This window comes from Meriones unguiculatus, chromosome 3, assembly GCF_030254825.1.
Source record: "Meriones unguiculatus strain TT.TT164.6M chromosome 3, Bangor_MerUng_6.1, whole genome shotgun sequence".
NCBI lineage: Eukaryota > Metazoa > Chordata > Mammalia > Rodentia > Muridae > Meriones > Meriones unguiculatus.
The window spans coordinates 74,289,101-74,303,333 of NC_083351.1; the positions used below are offsets into that span (position 1 = coordinate 74,289,101).

Consider the following 14,233-nt stretch of genomic DNA (forward strand, 5'->3'; position numbering starts at 1 on the left):
ATGTGTGCCTGGTGCCCGCAGAGGTCAGAAGACGGTGGTGAATTCCCTGCAACTGGAGTTACAGATGGTTGTGAGCCACGATGAGGGTGCTTCTACTGTCTCTCTCCTCCCCTCCCCCTTCTCTGCTATGGATACAATGTGGCTGTCTGCCTCACACCTCTGCTTGCATGAATTCCTCACCGTGAAGGTTGGGTGCTCAAGGTGGAAACCAAAATAACCTTTCCTCTCAAACTGCTTGTCAGGTATTTGGTCACAGCAACGAAAGTAGCTCATTCTGGAGTTACTGGAACTGTGGCTCAGTGGTAAAGAGCACTGGCTACTCTTCTAAAGGGCCCTAGTTTAATTCCTGCGCCCACACGGGGCTCACAATCATCTGAAACTCCAGTTCCGGAGCATGCGACACCTTCTTCTGACTTCCTCAGGCATGGTACTCATGTGGTACACATATAGGCAAGTTACCCATTTTAAGTAACTCAAATAAATAGATGAAAAACATAGAAAAATAGAAGAATCAGGGAATATACAAATAATATACAATGTGACCCACTACTTCACCCCTGTCACCATACGATGCTAGCCCCACAAGACTGACTGTAGCCCCCTCACCTCCTGCCGCCTTTTTTTTTTTTTTGAGAAGGGGTTTCTTTGAATAGCCTTGTCCTGATACTCCACCACACTGGCCTCAGACTCACAGAGATCAGCCTGCCCCTGCCTCCTGAGTGCTGGATTGTATTCCTTTTTAAAATGACAGGTAACTAATATGCAAGTTAATATGGACTCTTTTCACCCTTTATTTCTTTGGTTACAGGGATGATCTAGTGAGTCACAGAATGAACTAGGAACAGTATTAGGGCCCACTGGGTAGGGCCCCACTCCCACAAGGCTACATCCTTGAAGAATTATGACTTGTCTCTATTTGGTAGCCAGAAAATAATTATAAAATGCTTCTTAAAATTTATATATACCAAGTGTTCACTTCCCCAGCACATACACTAAAACTGGAACAATACAGAGAAGACTCACATGGCCCCTGTGTGAGGATGGCATGCATTTGTGAAGCGTTTCATATTCTGGCTCAGGGATTGCAGAATAGGGGAGTAGGAGAGAGAGTGAGAACAGGAAGTTTGCTGTGAGATCGTATCCCTAGAAATGTCAGAGAAGTCTCATCAACATGGCTGTCTAAATACAGCCTAAACAAGGAAGACACCAGTAGACATGCTATTGTGAAAGCGGGGAAGCCCAGAGGGCCTCAGCCCTAGAAGAGGAACCACAGCAACTAAGGAATGTTGACTGGCGGCTGGAGAAAGTCTTCCCCAGACATGAGCCCCCAGATTGGTTTTCCCTAAAAACATATACATGCAAGTAACACTTTCCCAACTGGCCAGGTTGTATTTATATATCTAGGGATCTATGTAACAATTAAAAAAGAGGCCATGATAAAAATCATGTAGAGTAAACATATCCCTACGCAAGGGCCAATTTCTGATCCAAGAGAAAAATAGTTTGCTGGGCAGTGGTGTCGCACACCTTTAATCCCAGCAATTTAGGAGGCAGAGGCAGGCTTCAGCTGGAGGTGCTGTAGAAAAACACCGTGGAGGTCACACATACGTACATGTTGTATGCTTGTGTACCTGTGTGCACATGTGAGGGCCAGAGGTGCCCATCAGGTGTCTCTCCTCATTTGCTTTCCACCTTCTGTTGTTTTCTTTTTTTTTAAGCCAGGGTTTCTGGCTATCCCGGAACTCTGTAGACCAGACTGACCTTGGACTCAGAGATACACCTGCCCCTGCCTCCCAAGTGCTGGGATTAAAAGCATGTGATATCGGGCTGGAGAGATGGCTCATTGGTTAAGAGCACTGTCTGCTCTTCCAAGGGTCATGAGTTCAATTCCCAGTAACCACATGGTGGCTCACAACTGATTCCTTCTTCTGGCAGATGTAAATGTAGATAGAATACTCATACACATAAAATAAATTAAAAAAAAAAAGCCTGTGATAGCAACACCTGGCTTCATGAAACATTATGAACATTAGCATAGTTAATGTGTACGCACACACCCACACACGCCTCACACACACAAACACACCCCAGGGGTTGACTTTCTGTATGCACAGACACTAAACGGAGCTCACTCACTGGGTAGACTGGCCAGCCAGTAAGCCCCCAGGATCCTCATTTCTGCCTCCCAGTGCAGGGGTCATGGGTGTGTGCCGCACACCTGGGTTTTACATAGGTGTGAGTAACCTAATTCAGGCTCTCATGCGCACATAGAAAGCACTCTATCCCACCAGTCATCCCCTAGCTCTTATTTTAAAAAAAGATCTGATTTTTATGAGTATTGTCTGCATATATGTATGTGCCCTGTGTGAGCCTGTTCCCCATGGAGGTCAAACGGGGCATCAGATCCCCTGAAACTGGATTTACAGCCAGTTGGAAGCCACCACAGGGTGCTGGGAACCGACTGTACATCCTCTGCGAGAGCGCTTAGTGCTCTCAACCACCAAGACGTCTCTTCACACACACACACACAAACTTCTAAAAAGATTAAGATTTACTACAATTTTGATGCTGGCATCGTTAGTGAAATTATATTAGCTTTTATTTCCTTCAGTAATGCTAATGTGGAGTTTGGACCAGAAGAGGTAAAACAGTTAAAGATCACCAGCGGTGTGTATGGGGTGAGGGTACACACATTTGATCACTGCAACACTGGAAAGGCAGAGACAGACGAATCTGTTTAAGATCTACAGAGTGATAATACAGAGAAATCCTGTCTAAAAAACAAACAAACAAACAGAAAGAACAAGAGCAATCCCCACAAATACAAACAAAAACAAAAAGTTTAAAATTATTGGGTTTGTATGTTATCTCATTCAAATTTAGTTGTGTCTTGAAGAGTATCTGTGGTTCCCAGATTTGACTTACTTTTCTGTGTGTCTGTTGTTTGTCTGTTTTTCTGTGTGTCTGATGTTGTTTGTGGATAATGGGAATCGAACTCAGGTCCTCAGGCCTGATAGCAAGTCCTTTCACCCACTGAGCCATTTCCGTGGGCTGGTGGTTCTCATACTTCCAATCGAGGCAGTGAGCATCCTCTTTCTCTCACAGCCTTATACGTTCTAAATCTTGTTCAGTCTCTGAAATCTGCTAAAATTAGTTTATCTGGCTTCTTTTAAGCAGTCACAGAAACATTTATTTTCACTAAAACACAGCAACTAGTTCAGCTATACTTAATTCCTTTTCCCCTTAAGCTCTGCACTAACATTTTTCTTCAGAATTTTAAAATAGTAAATGAAAGAAACCGCTTGAGAACTATGAGCACATCACAGATCCCCAATCCAAATATTGACCTTCAACAGGAACTGTTAATGGAGCCTCCCAACCCGGCCTCTGTCCACGCTGTTACCTTGTAAGCTTTCAAATGGGGCTGGGTTAGCCTTTTGCAGCGCTACGCTGCGGTGTGATCTACAAACAGTACATCAGTAACTACACCTCTGTGGTTTACCCAGACCTGCAGCTGTCAACTTTCCAGGCTTTAACATCGGAGGATTCAAACACACCCCACCCATATTCAAGCCGGATGGAGAGCCGTGGGAGGTGAGAAAAGTGCTGGGGACCCAAGGAGGAGTCAAGTTACTAGACGAACGGGGCAGTTTGCAATAATAAGGTTTTGGTAAATGATCTCCCTCTGGAGCTGACTTCTCCTGTTTCCTCTTTACCTTAAGCTGTGCTGGACAGGGAGGTACCAACCAACAGGGGAAGGGAGGGCTAAAAAATGGCCAGTGCTTTGGGCATAGGAGCAGGCTGACCTTCAAAACCTCAGCTGTTCCTAGTGACTGCTCTCTTGGCACTCTGGACCTGTTTACATGCAGAGCAGGTAAAATCTGGATAGGTCAAACATCCACCAACTCTCACAGCACTTCTGCTTTTTGGTTTTAGTTTTTTGTTGATTTGAATTCCTATTCTCTACAACATACTATGATATATATCCAACATACTACACACACTGTATACACAATACTATGGTATACATACTGTGGTGCTAAGGGACAAGCCGAGGGCCTTGTACTTAACAAGCCAAGTACATTACTGAGCTACAACCCTGCCCAGTACTTATTAATGAAAACTGTCATATATATATGATTATTGCATATTCATATACATTCTTATTTTTCTCTTAAAGACTTTTTTCTTGTTTTTGTTTTTCAAGGTGGGGTTTCTCTGTGTAGACTTGGCTGTCCTGGACTCGATTTGTAGACCAGGCTGGCCTTGAACCCAGTGATCTGCCTGCCTCTGCCTCCCGGAGTGCTGGGATTACAGGCGTGCACCACCAAGCCAGCTGAAGATTTTTTTTCAAGTCTGCTTAAACATTAATAATGTCCTATATTCCTGCTATTAGATTTTTAAATATCTTCAATTTTTACTATTGTGTGCGTGTATACATGCATGGAGGTCCAAGGACAACTTGGACTTAGTTCTTTCCATCATGTGGGCTCTGGGGATCAAATCCAGATAGTGACACTTGGGGAAAAGTGTACTTCTTGGTAAGGCATGCGACAGCCAAGTTTTTATGGTCAATTATTGGGGGGAGGGGATGTGAATGCTGGTGCACACTTGGCCAAGCAGCACCTGTGAAAACCACCTTGTTGAGGCAGGGTCTCTCTTTCTGTCGCCACAGAACATACTCCTGTCCTAAGAGCTTCCGGGTGATTCTCCCATCTGACTGTAGGAGTGCAGGGATCAGAGATGCATGCCACCCTGTCCAGCATTCTTACTGGGTTCTAGGCCCGAACCTGGGTCATTAAGTTTACACAGTCTACACCTTTAGATTGCTGAGTCATCTCCCTGAGCCACTATTAAAAAACACTTTTTATTTTTGATGTTTTGAACCATCCGAGTCTTCCTATTGGCTTGCATTGCCTGTTGCTTGTTCTGAGTGTCCCTTTCTGGTCATTATTTTGCTGGCGCTAAGAACTGACCCAAAGGCCCCAAGCACACTAAGCTCAGCTCCTATTAACTCTAAACTTTTGAGACAGAATCTCAATGTGTTGACTACACTGGCCTCAAGCTCAGTCCTCCTGCCTCAGCCCCCAGAATGCCAGGATTACAGACAGCTGTGTACCACTGTACCTGGCTGAATTCTCCTTTAAGAGTTATTTTCTCTGGGACGTGAAATAGCCATGATATACCCTGTCAAGATTAGTTAGTTTGCATATTTTTAAATAAAGTTGTAAAATGACGAGGAGGGTTCGGAATCTCATCCATAGCTCTATTAGTGAGGTCTTTTACACAGCGCTGTCAACCACAGACCTTAGATTTATCAGCATTTTCCTATTTGTGGTCTCAGGCTTCTACCTGGGAGTCCAGTGTTTTTCTTAGGTTCCCAGTGTTCTCTGTTCTTCTGCTGTCTTGAGTTGCCAGGGAGTTTTGTTTTCTTCTGTTTCAAAAACAACCCCTGGTTTACTCTATTTGTTCTCTTTTCAAGGTGGAATGAGCTTTGCTCTTCTTATCTGCCTGTTTAAACTAGCGTCCTATTCTTTTCATTCCGCCCGCATCTGCTTAGAGGATGCCTCTGCTGAGCCTCTGGGCAGCAGTAAAGTGGGCATGGCACCACTGTCATGCCCACACTGGGTGTTCTCAGCAGGCACTCAAAATTCAGAGAACAAAAGGTCAGGGGAGGGGGTGTTAACCTTATTTGACAAACTACAATTGTGTTGCAAAGGAATAAACCAGAGTATCACTTCGACACCAATTCGTAGCATTTATTGACATTTCCATTTAAAATGCTAGGAAAGCTGTAAAAATTGTAAACATGGAAACCAAACACTTGCATAAATTATTTCCAAACTCTACAGCACATTAGAAAACAGTGCAGCTAATTGAAGGGTAGAAACGTAACTGACAAACAGAAGGGCAGGCTCAGTCGCTAAATCACACACCCACACTGAGTTTTAAGTGCCCGTTTGAGATCAGCAGACCGTGATTGTCAAGTTGCAGTCTTGATGCCACAATTGGCCCAATTTACTCTGCAGTTTTGTATATTAACACGCATTATCTAGCATGAGGGTGCAGAAAGTCAGAACACGGACCTCAACCAAGTTGGAGAAAGTCGACATCCGGAGCAGCATGGTAGAGCAAGCTTCCCTGAGAATGCTAGCTCTCGTCTCTGGCTCCTCTCTACTCCACAGGGAGCTGTGCAGAAAGGCCAGGAAAACCCACCGCTGTTGTTTCTGAACCAACTCCCTGGTGCTCAGAACGCCTGAACTAATGACCAGAAACCTTGGTTCCTCTGGACCTTCCTGCTTTTTTCCTTACAACATCGGCAGAACTTTAAAGACTGGCTTTAGCCAGATTCCCAAACTGCATACTTGGGAGTCATGAGTACTTGAAATCTTGTGGGCATAAGAAAGGATATCAGTGATGCTCTAAGTAATCACTGAAGTGGCCCAAAGCAGGAAAACCCAGGCACAAAGCAGGGAGCCTATATCGTGACCTGCCCTGTGGGACTCCGACCTGGGAGGAGCAGATCAGAGGCAGACATTCACTGCTCCTCTTGTGTCCTAGCTGGTTTTTAACCGATTCGTGTTCCCAAAGGCATTTACTATTTTTTTTTCTACACTTCAATGCTGCTGTGTGTTCGTAAGATAATTGTTGAGTGTCCTATTACACACACAGGCATGAATTAACACTATACCATGACGGTTCAGTTTTCAAGTCTTTTTAATCCGGACAAAAGAATTCTAGTTTAAACACCCACAATTACCACCCCAGCCCCTCCCCCACAAAATAAACCACCTGAAATGTGCACCACTCTTGTTTACTAGGTGATGAGTGTAAGCCTATATATTTCATGAGAATGTTACAACAGAGGCCCACAAAAACCCTCTCACCTGTTCCAGGAACGCCTGTAATGGGCTGGACTAAATGACAAGGCTGAATGGACTGTCCCATACAGGCATGTTTGTGCTCACGGTTGTAGAAGCAGACTTCCTCATACTCCTGCCTGGATCAGATGTGGACGAGCAGGCTCTGGTGACTTACTTCAGAGGTAGAAAAGACATGGCGAGAACTCCACTCAGAAGCACCCTGCCCTGTGCCCAGAACCTTGACCCAACTCCTTCTAAGTGTGCAGTTTATTCCCATCTAAGAATCCAGGATGAAGAGGCCAAGGGAAGCCCAAGGAATGATTAACTCACAAAATCCTGCCAAAACAGTCCTGGGGGCTGGCTTGGTTATAGAGTACTCACCAAGACCTGAAACTGCAGTGAACACTCTCTGTACAAGAATGCAGCGAATTACTGGTTTCAGCCTGAAACCTTCCAGCCATACTTGCACCTATGCTTTGGGTCACTGGACTCATGCCTTCAAAATTTCGACTTTGCAAAATCCTACTGTTTAAAAGCCATGTGCTTTCAGAATCTCTCAATGTTCACACTCTGAAATGAAATAAAAACTGGAGGAAAGCATGGACGTGCACATAAAGAAGCCACAACCTGCTAAGGACCACAAAGGTCCCATCTCAACACCACTGACTTACTTTAGAGCAGACAGCAGCAGTCCTTGGTCTCTGACCTCCATTCCCCCACACTGGGGCTCTTCCTAGGCAGATCATCACCAGCCTGGACATTTGCTTGCTGCATTACCAGACATGTTTTCTTCCAACACTAGTTCCTCCTCTTTGGATTGAGGGTTCACTTTTAGTGACAGAGTACACAATTCCTAAACCCTTTCCCAGGACAACTGTGAGGGTCAGCCCTTGCTGTATCATCACTGGCTTGAGTAACATCACAGTGGCTTCTCCTGTAAAATCTCGTCTATCCCAAACATGCAACTTCTGTGACTTCTGAATATCCAACACACCTGTGTCCTTTGCATTTTATGGTTACCTAAGACACCCTGCTTATCTAAAGCCTCCATCTTTTTACACCTGTCTGTACTACCCAGCTTAGATTCTAAGATCTCTTGGAAGACAAGGCTTGTGTCTGGTCACCTATTTAGTGTTAGAAACTGCAGAAAGTCAGAGCAAAAACAATGCTTCATGGGTGACCTTTGACGCTGACAGAGGAAGTGGTAAGTCTGAAGCAAAACAGCAGTAGCAGCAGTCATGCTGGGCTTTCAGTTTTGTTCTGATAACCTACCTGTGACCCCAGACACTGGCAGATCACAGCACAGCACATCATCCATGTCAGAACATTCACACAAACGACCTCTTACATGTTCACAGTGACTGAGTCTCCTCCTCCAGGGTGTCTGCAAGCAGATCACACTTGATTTTTAGAAGCAAAGATCCTATGAGGTGTGTGTGTTGGGGGGTGAGGGGATATGGTCTTGTTGATAACAAGAATGACATACAGAAGGAACTGAACACAAGGAATTAGCAACTAAGGAGACTGAAAAAAAAAAAAAAAAAAAAAAAGCACTTCTCCAAGCACTCTGTCCTAAAATTCTGACTCAAGATTTGCAGTTTGTGTTTCTCAACAGGACCTCCTAAGATTAGGAGAAAAGGACAGACATTAAACTTTTCACTTTGGGGTGCTTTAGTATGTGGAACACCAAAGTTACACACACTGAGCAGGACCTTTTTCAGGGGAGCACACTGGATGATTGACTGGACACCTGCTGGACATGGCCTATCCCACAGCAGTTTCAGTGTGGTACCCCTGCTGTGCAGGGTGTTTAGGGGAAAGGAGTGCAAACTGGGTGTGCTTTAAGTAACCAACAACTGAGCACTGATGCTCCCAAAGGGCCCGAGTACAAACTACACCCTACCTTTGGTTGTGACACCTGTTTAAAGGTGTATCTCTTCTAAGAGTAAAACTACAGGTAGAATCCCTTCATGACAATTTCAAAGGCATTGAAATTGCTGTTGTCGTCACATCCTCTGACACCGAGACTCATTTTGGCAGTGTACAAAGGAGGTGATCATTTTTAGGACACTCTGTCCAAAAACACTCATGACACGGGCTGAGAAAGGGCCATTTGTTCTGTGTGTTTTATGACTTGAATCTCTCACACAGTGTCACACTAAAATTCTGCCTGGATATTTGAGACTTGGTTGTTTGAGTGGCTTGGAAAGAGGATCTTCCAGCTTAGGAAGATAAGTATTAAATCAAGACTAACAAATAAGTAAGTCCAGAGAGGGGCCTCTTCCTGCGTGCTCTACAGAGTGCCTGCGGGTCCCCTCCCCGACCCGGCCCCGTACACCTTCTCACCTAGAGTGTACACGGAAGTGCTGGCTGCACCAGTTTCCAGTGTCCTTGTGTCCTGAGACTGACTGAGAAGGGCAGAACCAATACTGCAGCCATGACTACAGTCTGGGTACTTGTGTAGCTGTTCCCAAGTTCGTGAAACTTAAGCTGAGCTCCCTAAACTCTACCCCATCATCTGCTGTTCAATCAAAAGTATTCATTCATCTAATAAAGAGGCTTAAGACTCCCGTTAGCCTGCAATTTCCCGGAGTTTCATTCAGGCATCAGAGTACAGAATGACATGGAGTCAGAGGCTGAGCAATGTGACTTCAGAAGCGTACTGTGAAATGACCGCTCTCTGGCCTAAAGTGAATGAGACAGTTTTCAGACAAAGAAATAATAGCAAAATAAAAAATGGGGGAAACTCTCATTTCCTTTGTGGTCTCAAAACCCTGTGTTTGTTCAGTTGTCACAGAGGCTGACAGGAACAAAGGTCCACTGCCAGCCTGGAACTCAGGGAACCTGACTCTACTGGGTACATTCAGGACAACTGGGTGGTCCTAACAACCATCAAAAAGAATGTCTGCTTCCCCAAGACACCTCATTCAAAGACAACCTGTGAGCAAACTGTCAGTGAAGTACAAGGACCTGGCAGTTAGGACATCCCAACAGCTTCCTTCTGTAGGATGGACCTCACTGAGACGCAGTGACATGTCACCAACAGCTGGGTGAGCCCAACAAATAAACAGCAAATACAACTAAGACTGGAAATCTTAAAGTCTGATATGTATTTTGAATAAGCAAATAAATACTAAGCTTCCCCCTCCTCAGTGCAGGAGTTTTCTTTTCTTCCCCTCACCCCAGAACACAATAAAACCGCCAACATACTCTTCTACTGCAAAAGCCACGGTTGTATTCACAGGCAGAAAGGTGAAGGGCCCTCAGAGCTGTAGCACCAGAAGAAGGAGAAAGAACGCAGGCGATGGCTTTGTTTGAAATCACCAGGCTCCACAACCTACCGTTAGGTTTCTCACTAGTAGCTCTTTAAGATTACCAAACAGTCCCAGGATGTTGTGTTAATATTACTATTAAAATAAGTTCCTATGAAGGAAAAGAGGGATCAAGCAGTTACTAAAATGTCTTGAAATCTCTCTTCTCAGGAAACAGCAGCGGGGGTGTCGCACGTGCCAGTCAGGTTCCCAAGGAAGTGCTGCCCCATCTGTCCCTAACCATCTATAGGTTTTAACCTCTTGCCTTTGAAAGAGAAAACTAACTTAGCATTTTTGTTAGCTTAGGTTTGTGTTTTGGTTTGTTTGTATGTGTGTGTGTGTGAAGTGCTGGCTTTTGGCCTGAAGTACACACATTTTGACTGAACCAAAGTGGTCACCAAATTGCCAAGCCAGTAAAAGTCCCATGAGTTGTCCGTGTGACTTTACGGCATCCTCTAAAATCGCAACTCGTTCTCTTCCTTGGGCAGCTTGCCCGGAAATGCTGCTTCCGGCTCTTGCAGACACCCACTCAGTTGATTTCCTTTTGGTCTTGCTTCCACAGGAAGCAGATACTTGGCAAACCTGCAAAGGAGGCTGATCAGCTGTGGAAGCTCTGTACTGAGCCCTGTTTCTGAGAGAGCCGCAGGAGCTCCTCTCGGATCGCTTTGATGAGGGAGGCGGAGGAGTGGCCAGGCTGCAGGTCCTCTGTGGAGCTGGTGGGGTAGCCCAGCCCCGGGCCCTGCAGCCCTCGGTGGGTGACGTTCCCTGGAGGGGCTGAGGGCTCCCTGCCCGAAGTCCTTGGCACCTGAAACAGCGGTGAAGAAGAATACTCTTGATGTCCAAGCATATGGGTCTGAAAGACACGGTAAACATTATTACACTTCCCACATGAGAACAAGAGAAAGAGCAAATTCACACTGGCCTGGGCACACCAAGTTGTCCACCACCAATCTCCTGCCAACTCCCTCTGCTCTCTATGTGGACCCTGCCACCCGAGTCCCTTTGTGCTGGGTGTAGGGTGAGTGCAGGAGCTGCTCCAGGCGTCTGGTTCATAGGGAGACAGAGAGAGCGCCTGGAGCTGAAAAGGAAAAGAGGGGGACATGTAAGATGATATACCAAAGTGGAGGCAGCGAAGGAACCCGACAAAGGGCATGGTGAGAACCCATCTCTATTCTGGTGCCCAGGAAGTATACATAAGGACACACTGGGACTTCAGGCCCAAGCTGATCACGAAGTCATTTTCCACCGCTTCTGTTTTTGAGTCAAGGTGGCCCTATCCTTAGAACTCATCAATCTCCTACCTTCAATAACTGCTAAGATTCTAGGAGGGTCCTCCACGCCCAGCCTCATATTCCATCTTTTCCATCAAGCACTTTTTAGAGCCTTTTTAGAAAGTAGGCTACTTTTACTAGAAGATATTAGTTCTTCCAAAATTGGCAGACTGTGAATTGATTTGGCATTATTTTTGGCAAGAATGATTCCATTTTTCAGTTTCGTTTTATTTTTTGTACAAAAAAAAAAAAATCTCAGGTCAGTGAACTAAATCAGTATGTAGTTTAGTATGCTAACTCACAGGCCAGTGTACTAAATTACAGGTCAATTTCTAAACCACTGTACAGCTCTAAACGTGAGGCAAACATAGCCTCCTGGCTCCAGCTTCCCCACAGTGATGAAGAAACTCTTCCAAGTGACCATTGCTAGATTTAGGAGAAAGCCCACACTACTTCACAATACTTCGTGAAATGAAGCGGTCACTTTAACAACAGAAAATTCATCATTACACTTTAAGCAGACCTCTTAGATTATAAGCCTACAAACAATCACACTCTTACAGTTAAATTTCCTTTCACTAAATGAAAGTTTCCAATTGTGAAGTCAGAGTGTGATCAAAGTATGGCCACTGAGAGGGTAGCAAGCTGGCACACAACAATGAGATTTTTAAAACGGCATGTTTGGGCTCACATTCTCAAAATAACTCAAGATAGAAAAGTCTTAAAAACAAAAGCTATTTTCTTTTCTTTTGTGTTTGCATGTGAGTGCGTGCCTGCGTGCGGGTGTGTGTGTGTACATGTACATGTTAATGAGTTCCCACTGAGGCCAGAAGAGGACATCAGATCCACTGCAGCTGGAGTTACTAGTATTTGAGAGCCACTGGACATGGGTTCTAGGATTCAAACTCTGGTCCTCATGATTGAGCAGCAAATGCTGAATGATCTCTCTGGCCACATAAATTTCTTGAAAATATCAGAAAAGTCCTTGCAGAGATGAATGGTGCTCATGCTGAGTAGCTAGAAACCCAGAGAACCACAGATGGCTTGGGATGCTCTAGGTGTTATCATCCACAAGCCAGTAAGGACACAGAAAAGGTAAGGCCGTGAACAGCTACAGTGGTCACAGCAAAGAAGCAGTCTGGATTTTATTCAGATCCGTAACTTGAAGCCTGCCTCAAGGAGAATCAGTCATTCCAAAAGTGGGAGTTTACCAAACTGCATGCACAACCAAGCCAAGGCAAGAGGAATGGGAAAAGGAAGCCCTGTTCAGCATAGCTTTTAAACAGTGTCAAAGGCAGTCGGGCCTCGTGGCATATGTCTTTGATTTAACACTGGGGAGGCAGAGGCAGGTGGATCGCTGTGAATTTGAGGCCAGCCTTGTCTACAGAGTGAGTTCCAGGACAGCCAGGGCTACAGAGAAACAGAAAGAGTGTCAAAGCAGAAGCAGCTATACAGATTGACTGTGTACGAGTTCTAGCTGATGGCCCAAGCCCCAGATACTCACAGCTTCTCTTCGTCCTGCCTCCTCCTCCCCGTACACAGGCCAGCCTGGTCCCCCGTACTGGCTGCCTCTGCCAGGAGGAATTTCCACAGGCTGGGCCCCAATTCTGCTTGCAATTCCCACCTGGGTCAGATGCTGGATCTGGGACCCTGAAAGGAACACACAGCAGTGACCAGGCCAGCATCTATACGGAGATTGCAGAGGGTGACACCTTCAGCTCTGACCGTGGCCTCCTTTGAGCACAGGGGAAAATAGGTCTTTTTCAAACTCAGTGCTAATGTCAAACATTCTCAGAAGTGGCATTCCTAAGAGAGCAGGAGGGAGAGCTCTCAACAAAATGCTCTTAACTTCCCGTCCACAGCCAGTATCTGAGGATGAGGGTCACAGAAGGTGCTTGAAAGGCGCAGAATGTTTGCAGGCTGTAAAGAAGCTGAAAACTGGCACCTTCTTGCTTACAGCTTTGATATTCACAAGGACCTGAATATGATGTGCTTTTTTCTTAAAAAGCGGATGACAAAATTATTTAAATTCAGAATGTTGGATATATTACACGTTTCTATAACAGCCACAGCACAAGTTACCCCCACCCCCACCCTCCCAGCTTACAGGCAAGAGGCACTGAAGCCAGTGGCTTTTGGGGACTAATTCCCCATACCCGGGCATTAGCTTGCACGTGGCTCCAAAGGCCAAGTGTTTGTCTTGCTCTCTTTGGCACATGGAAATAACCGTACATTGCAATCAAGGAAGAAAAGAAAGGATCTTTATTTTATTTTTGGTGTGCTGAGGACTGAGCCCAGGATCTTGTATCTGTTAGGCAACTACCCTACCAGTGATCTACACTGGACTCCTCCAAATTAATCTCTGAGCGATGTGAAAAACGGTACACAGTTGTAAACAGCGCCGAGGTCATCAATTTTACCCACGGTACAGAAGCTCTCTGAGGGTCTTTGGGGCTATGTACCCTCTCCATTTCAGCCCACTTCCCATGCTGTCCAGTTACCCTCAGATAATAAGACTAAATTATAAAAGGAATTCTTCAGTGGTCATATTTGGATACAGCAATAACTGACGCTATGTAGGAAAGGTCTGGGCCTCAGCCAGGGTGATGAGCTCCACATGAGCCCTGGTCTGCAGCTGAACAGACTGGGCAACATGAAAATCATCTGTCAGCATGGGCACTATCTATCGAAGACACAGCTGAGCTCATCTTTTTAGGGTTACAGATGTAGCCCAGCAAGGGATTAAAGTATACCTTTGTGCTAAACCACACAGTGGCTGAAATCCTCA

The 14,233-nt window shown here is 45.3% G+C and overlaps 2 protein-coding genes and 1 non-coding gene across 7 annotated transcripts in view; 1 reads left to right on the forward strand and 2 right to left on the reverse strand.

The window, feature by feature from the left end:
- Atp6v0a4 (ATPase H+ transporting V0 subunit a4) overlaps positions 1-10,743 on the reverse strand; it is an 86,429-nt gene extending 75,686 nt beyond the window's left edge. The window contains exon 1 of the mRNA XM_060380205.1: positions 6,888-10,743. The gene's annotated coding sequence lies outside the window, so the exon portion shown is untranslated. The remainder of the gene's footprint in view (positions 1-6,887) is intronic.
- On the forward strand, positions 969-1,073 carry LOC132653268 (U6 spliceosomal RNA). Its single transcript, XR_009591048.1, has one exon. It is a non-coding gene; the product is annotated as a U6 spliceosomal RNA (small nuclear RNA).
- The window catches only part of Kiaa1549 (KIAA1549 ortholog), a 126,054-nt gene continuing 117,559 nt past the window's right edge, over positions 5,739-14,233 (reverse strand). For 3 of the 5 annotated variants that reach the window (XM_021635124.2, XM_021635123.2, XM_060380204.1), the window contains exons 19-20: positions 12,950-13,095; positions 5,739-11,027 (exon numbers count right to left, since the gene is read on the reverse strand). In XM_021635124.2, the coding sequence (XP_021490799.1) occupies positions 10,773-11,027; positions 12,950-13,095 (401 nt within the window). In that variant the 3' untranslated portion in view covers positions 5,739-10,772. The remainder of the gene's footprint in view (positions 11,028-12,949; positions 13,096-14,233) is intronic. The other 2 variants (XM_021635125.2, XM_060380202.1) reach the window with 1 other exon arrangement.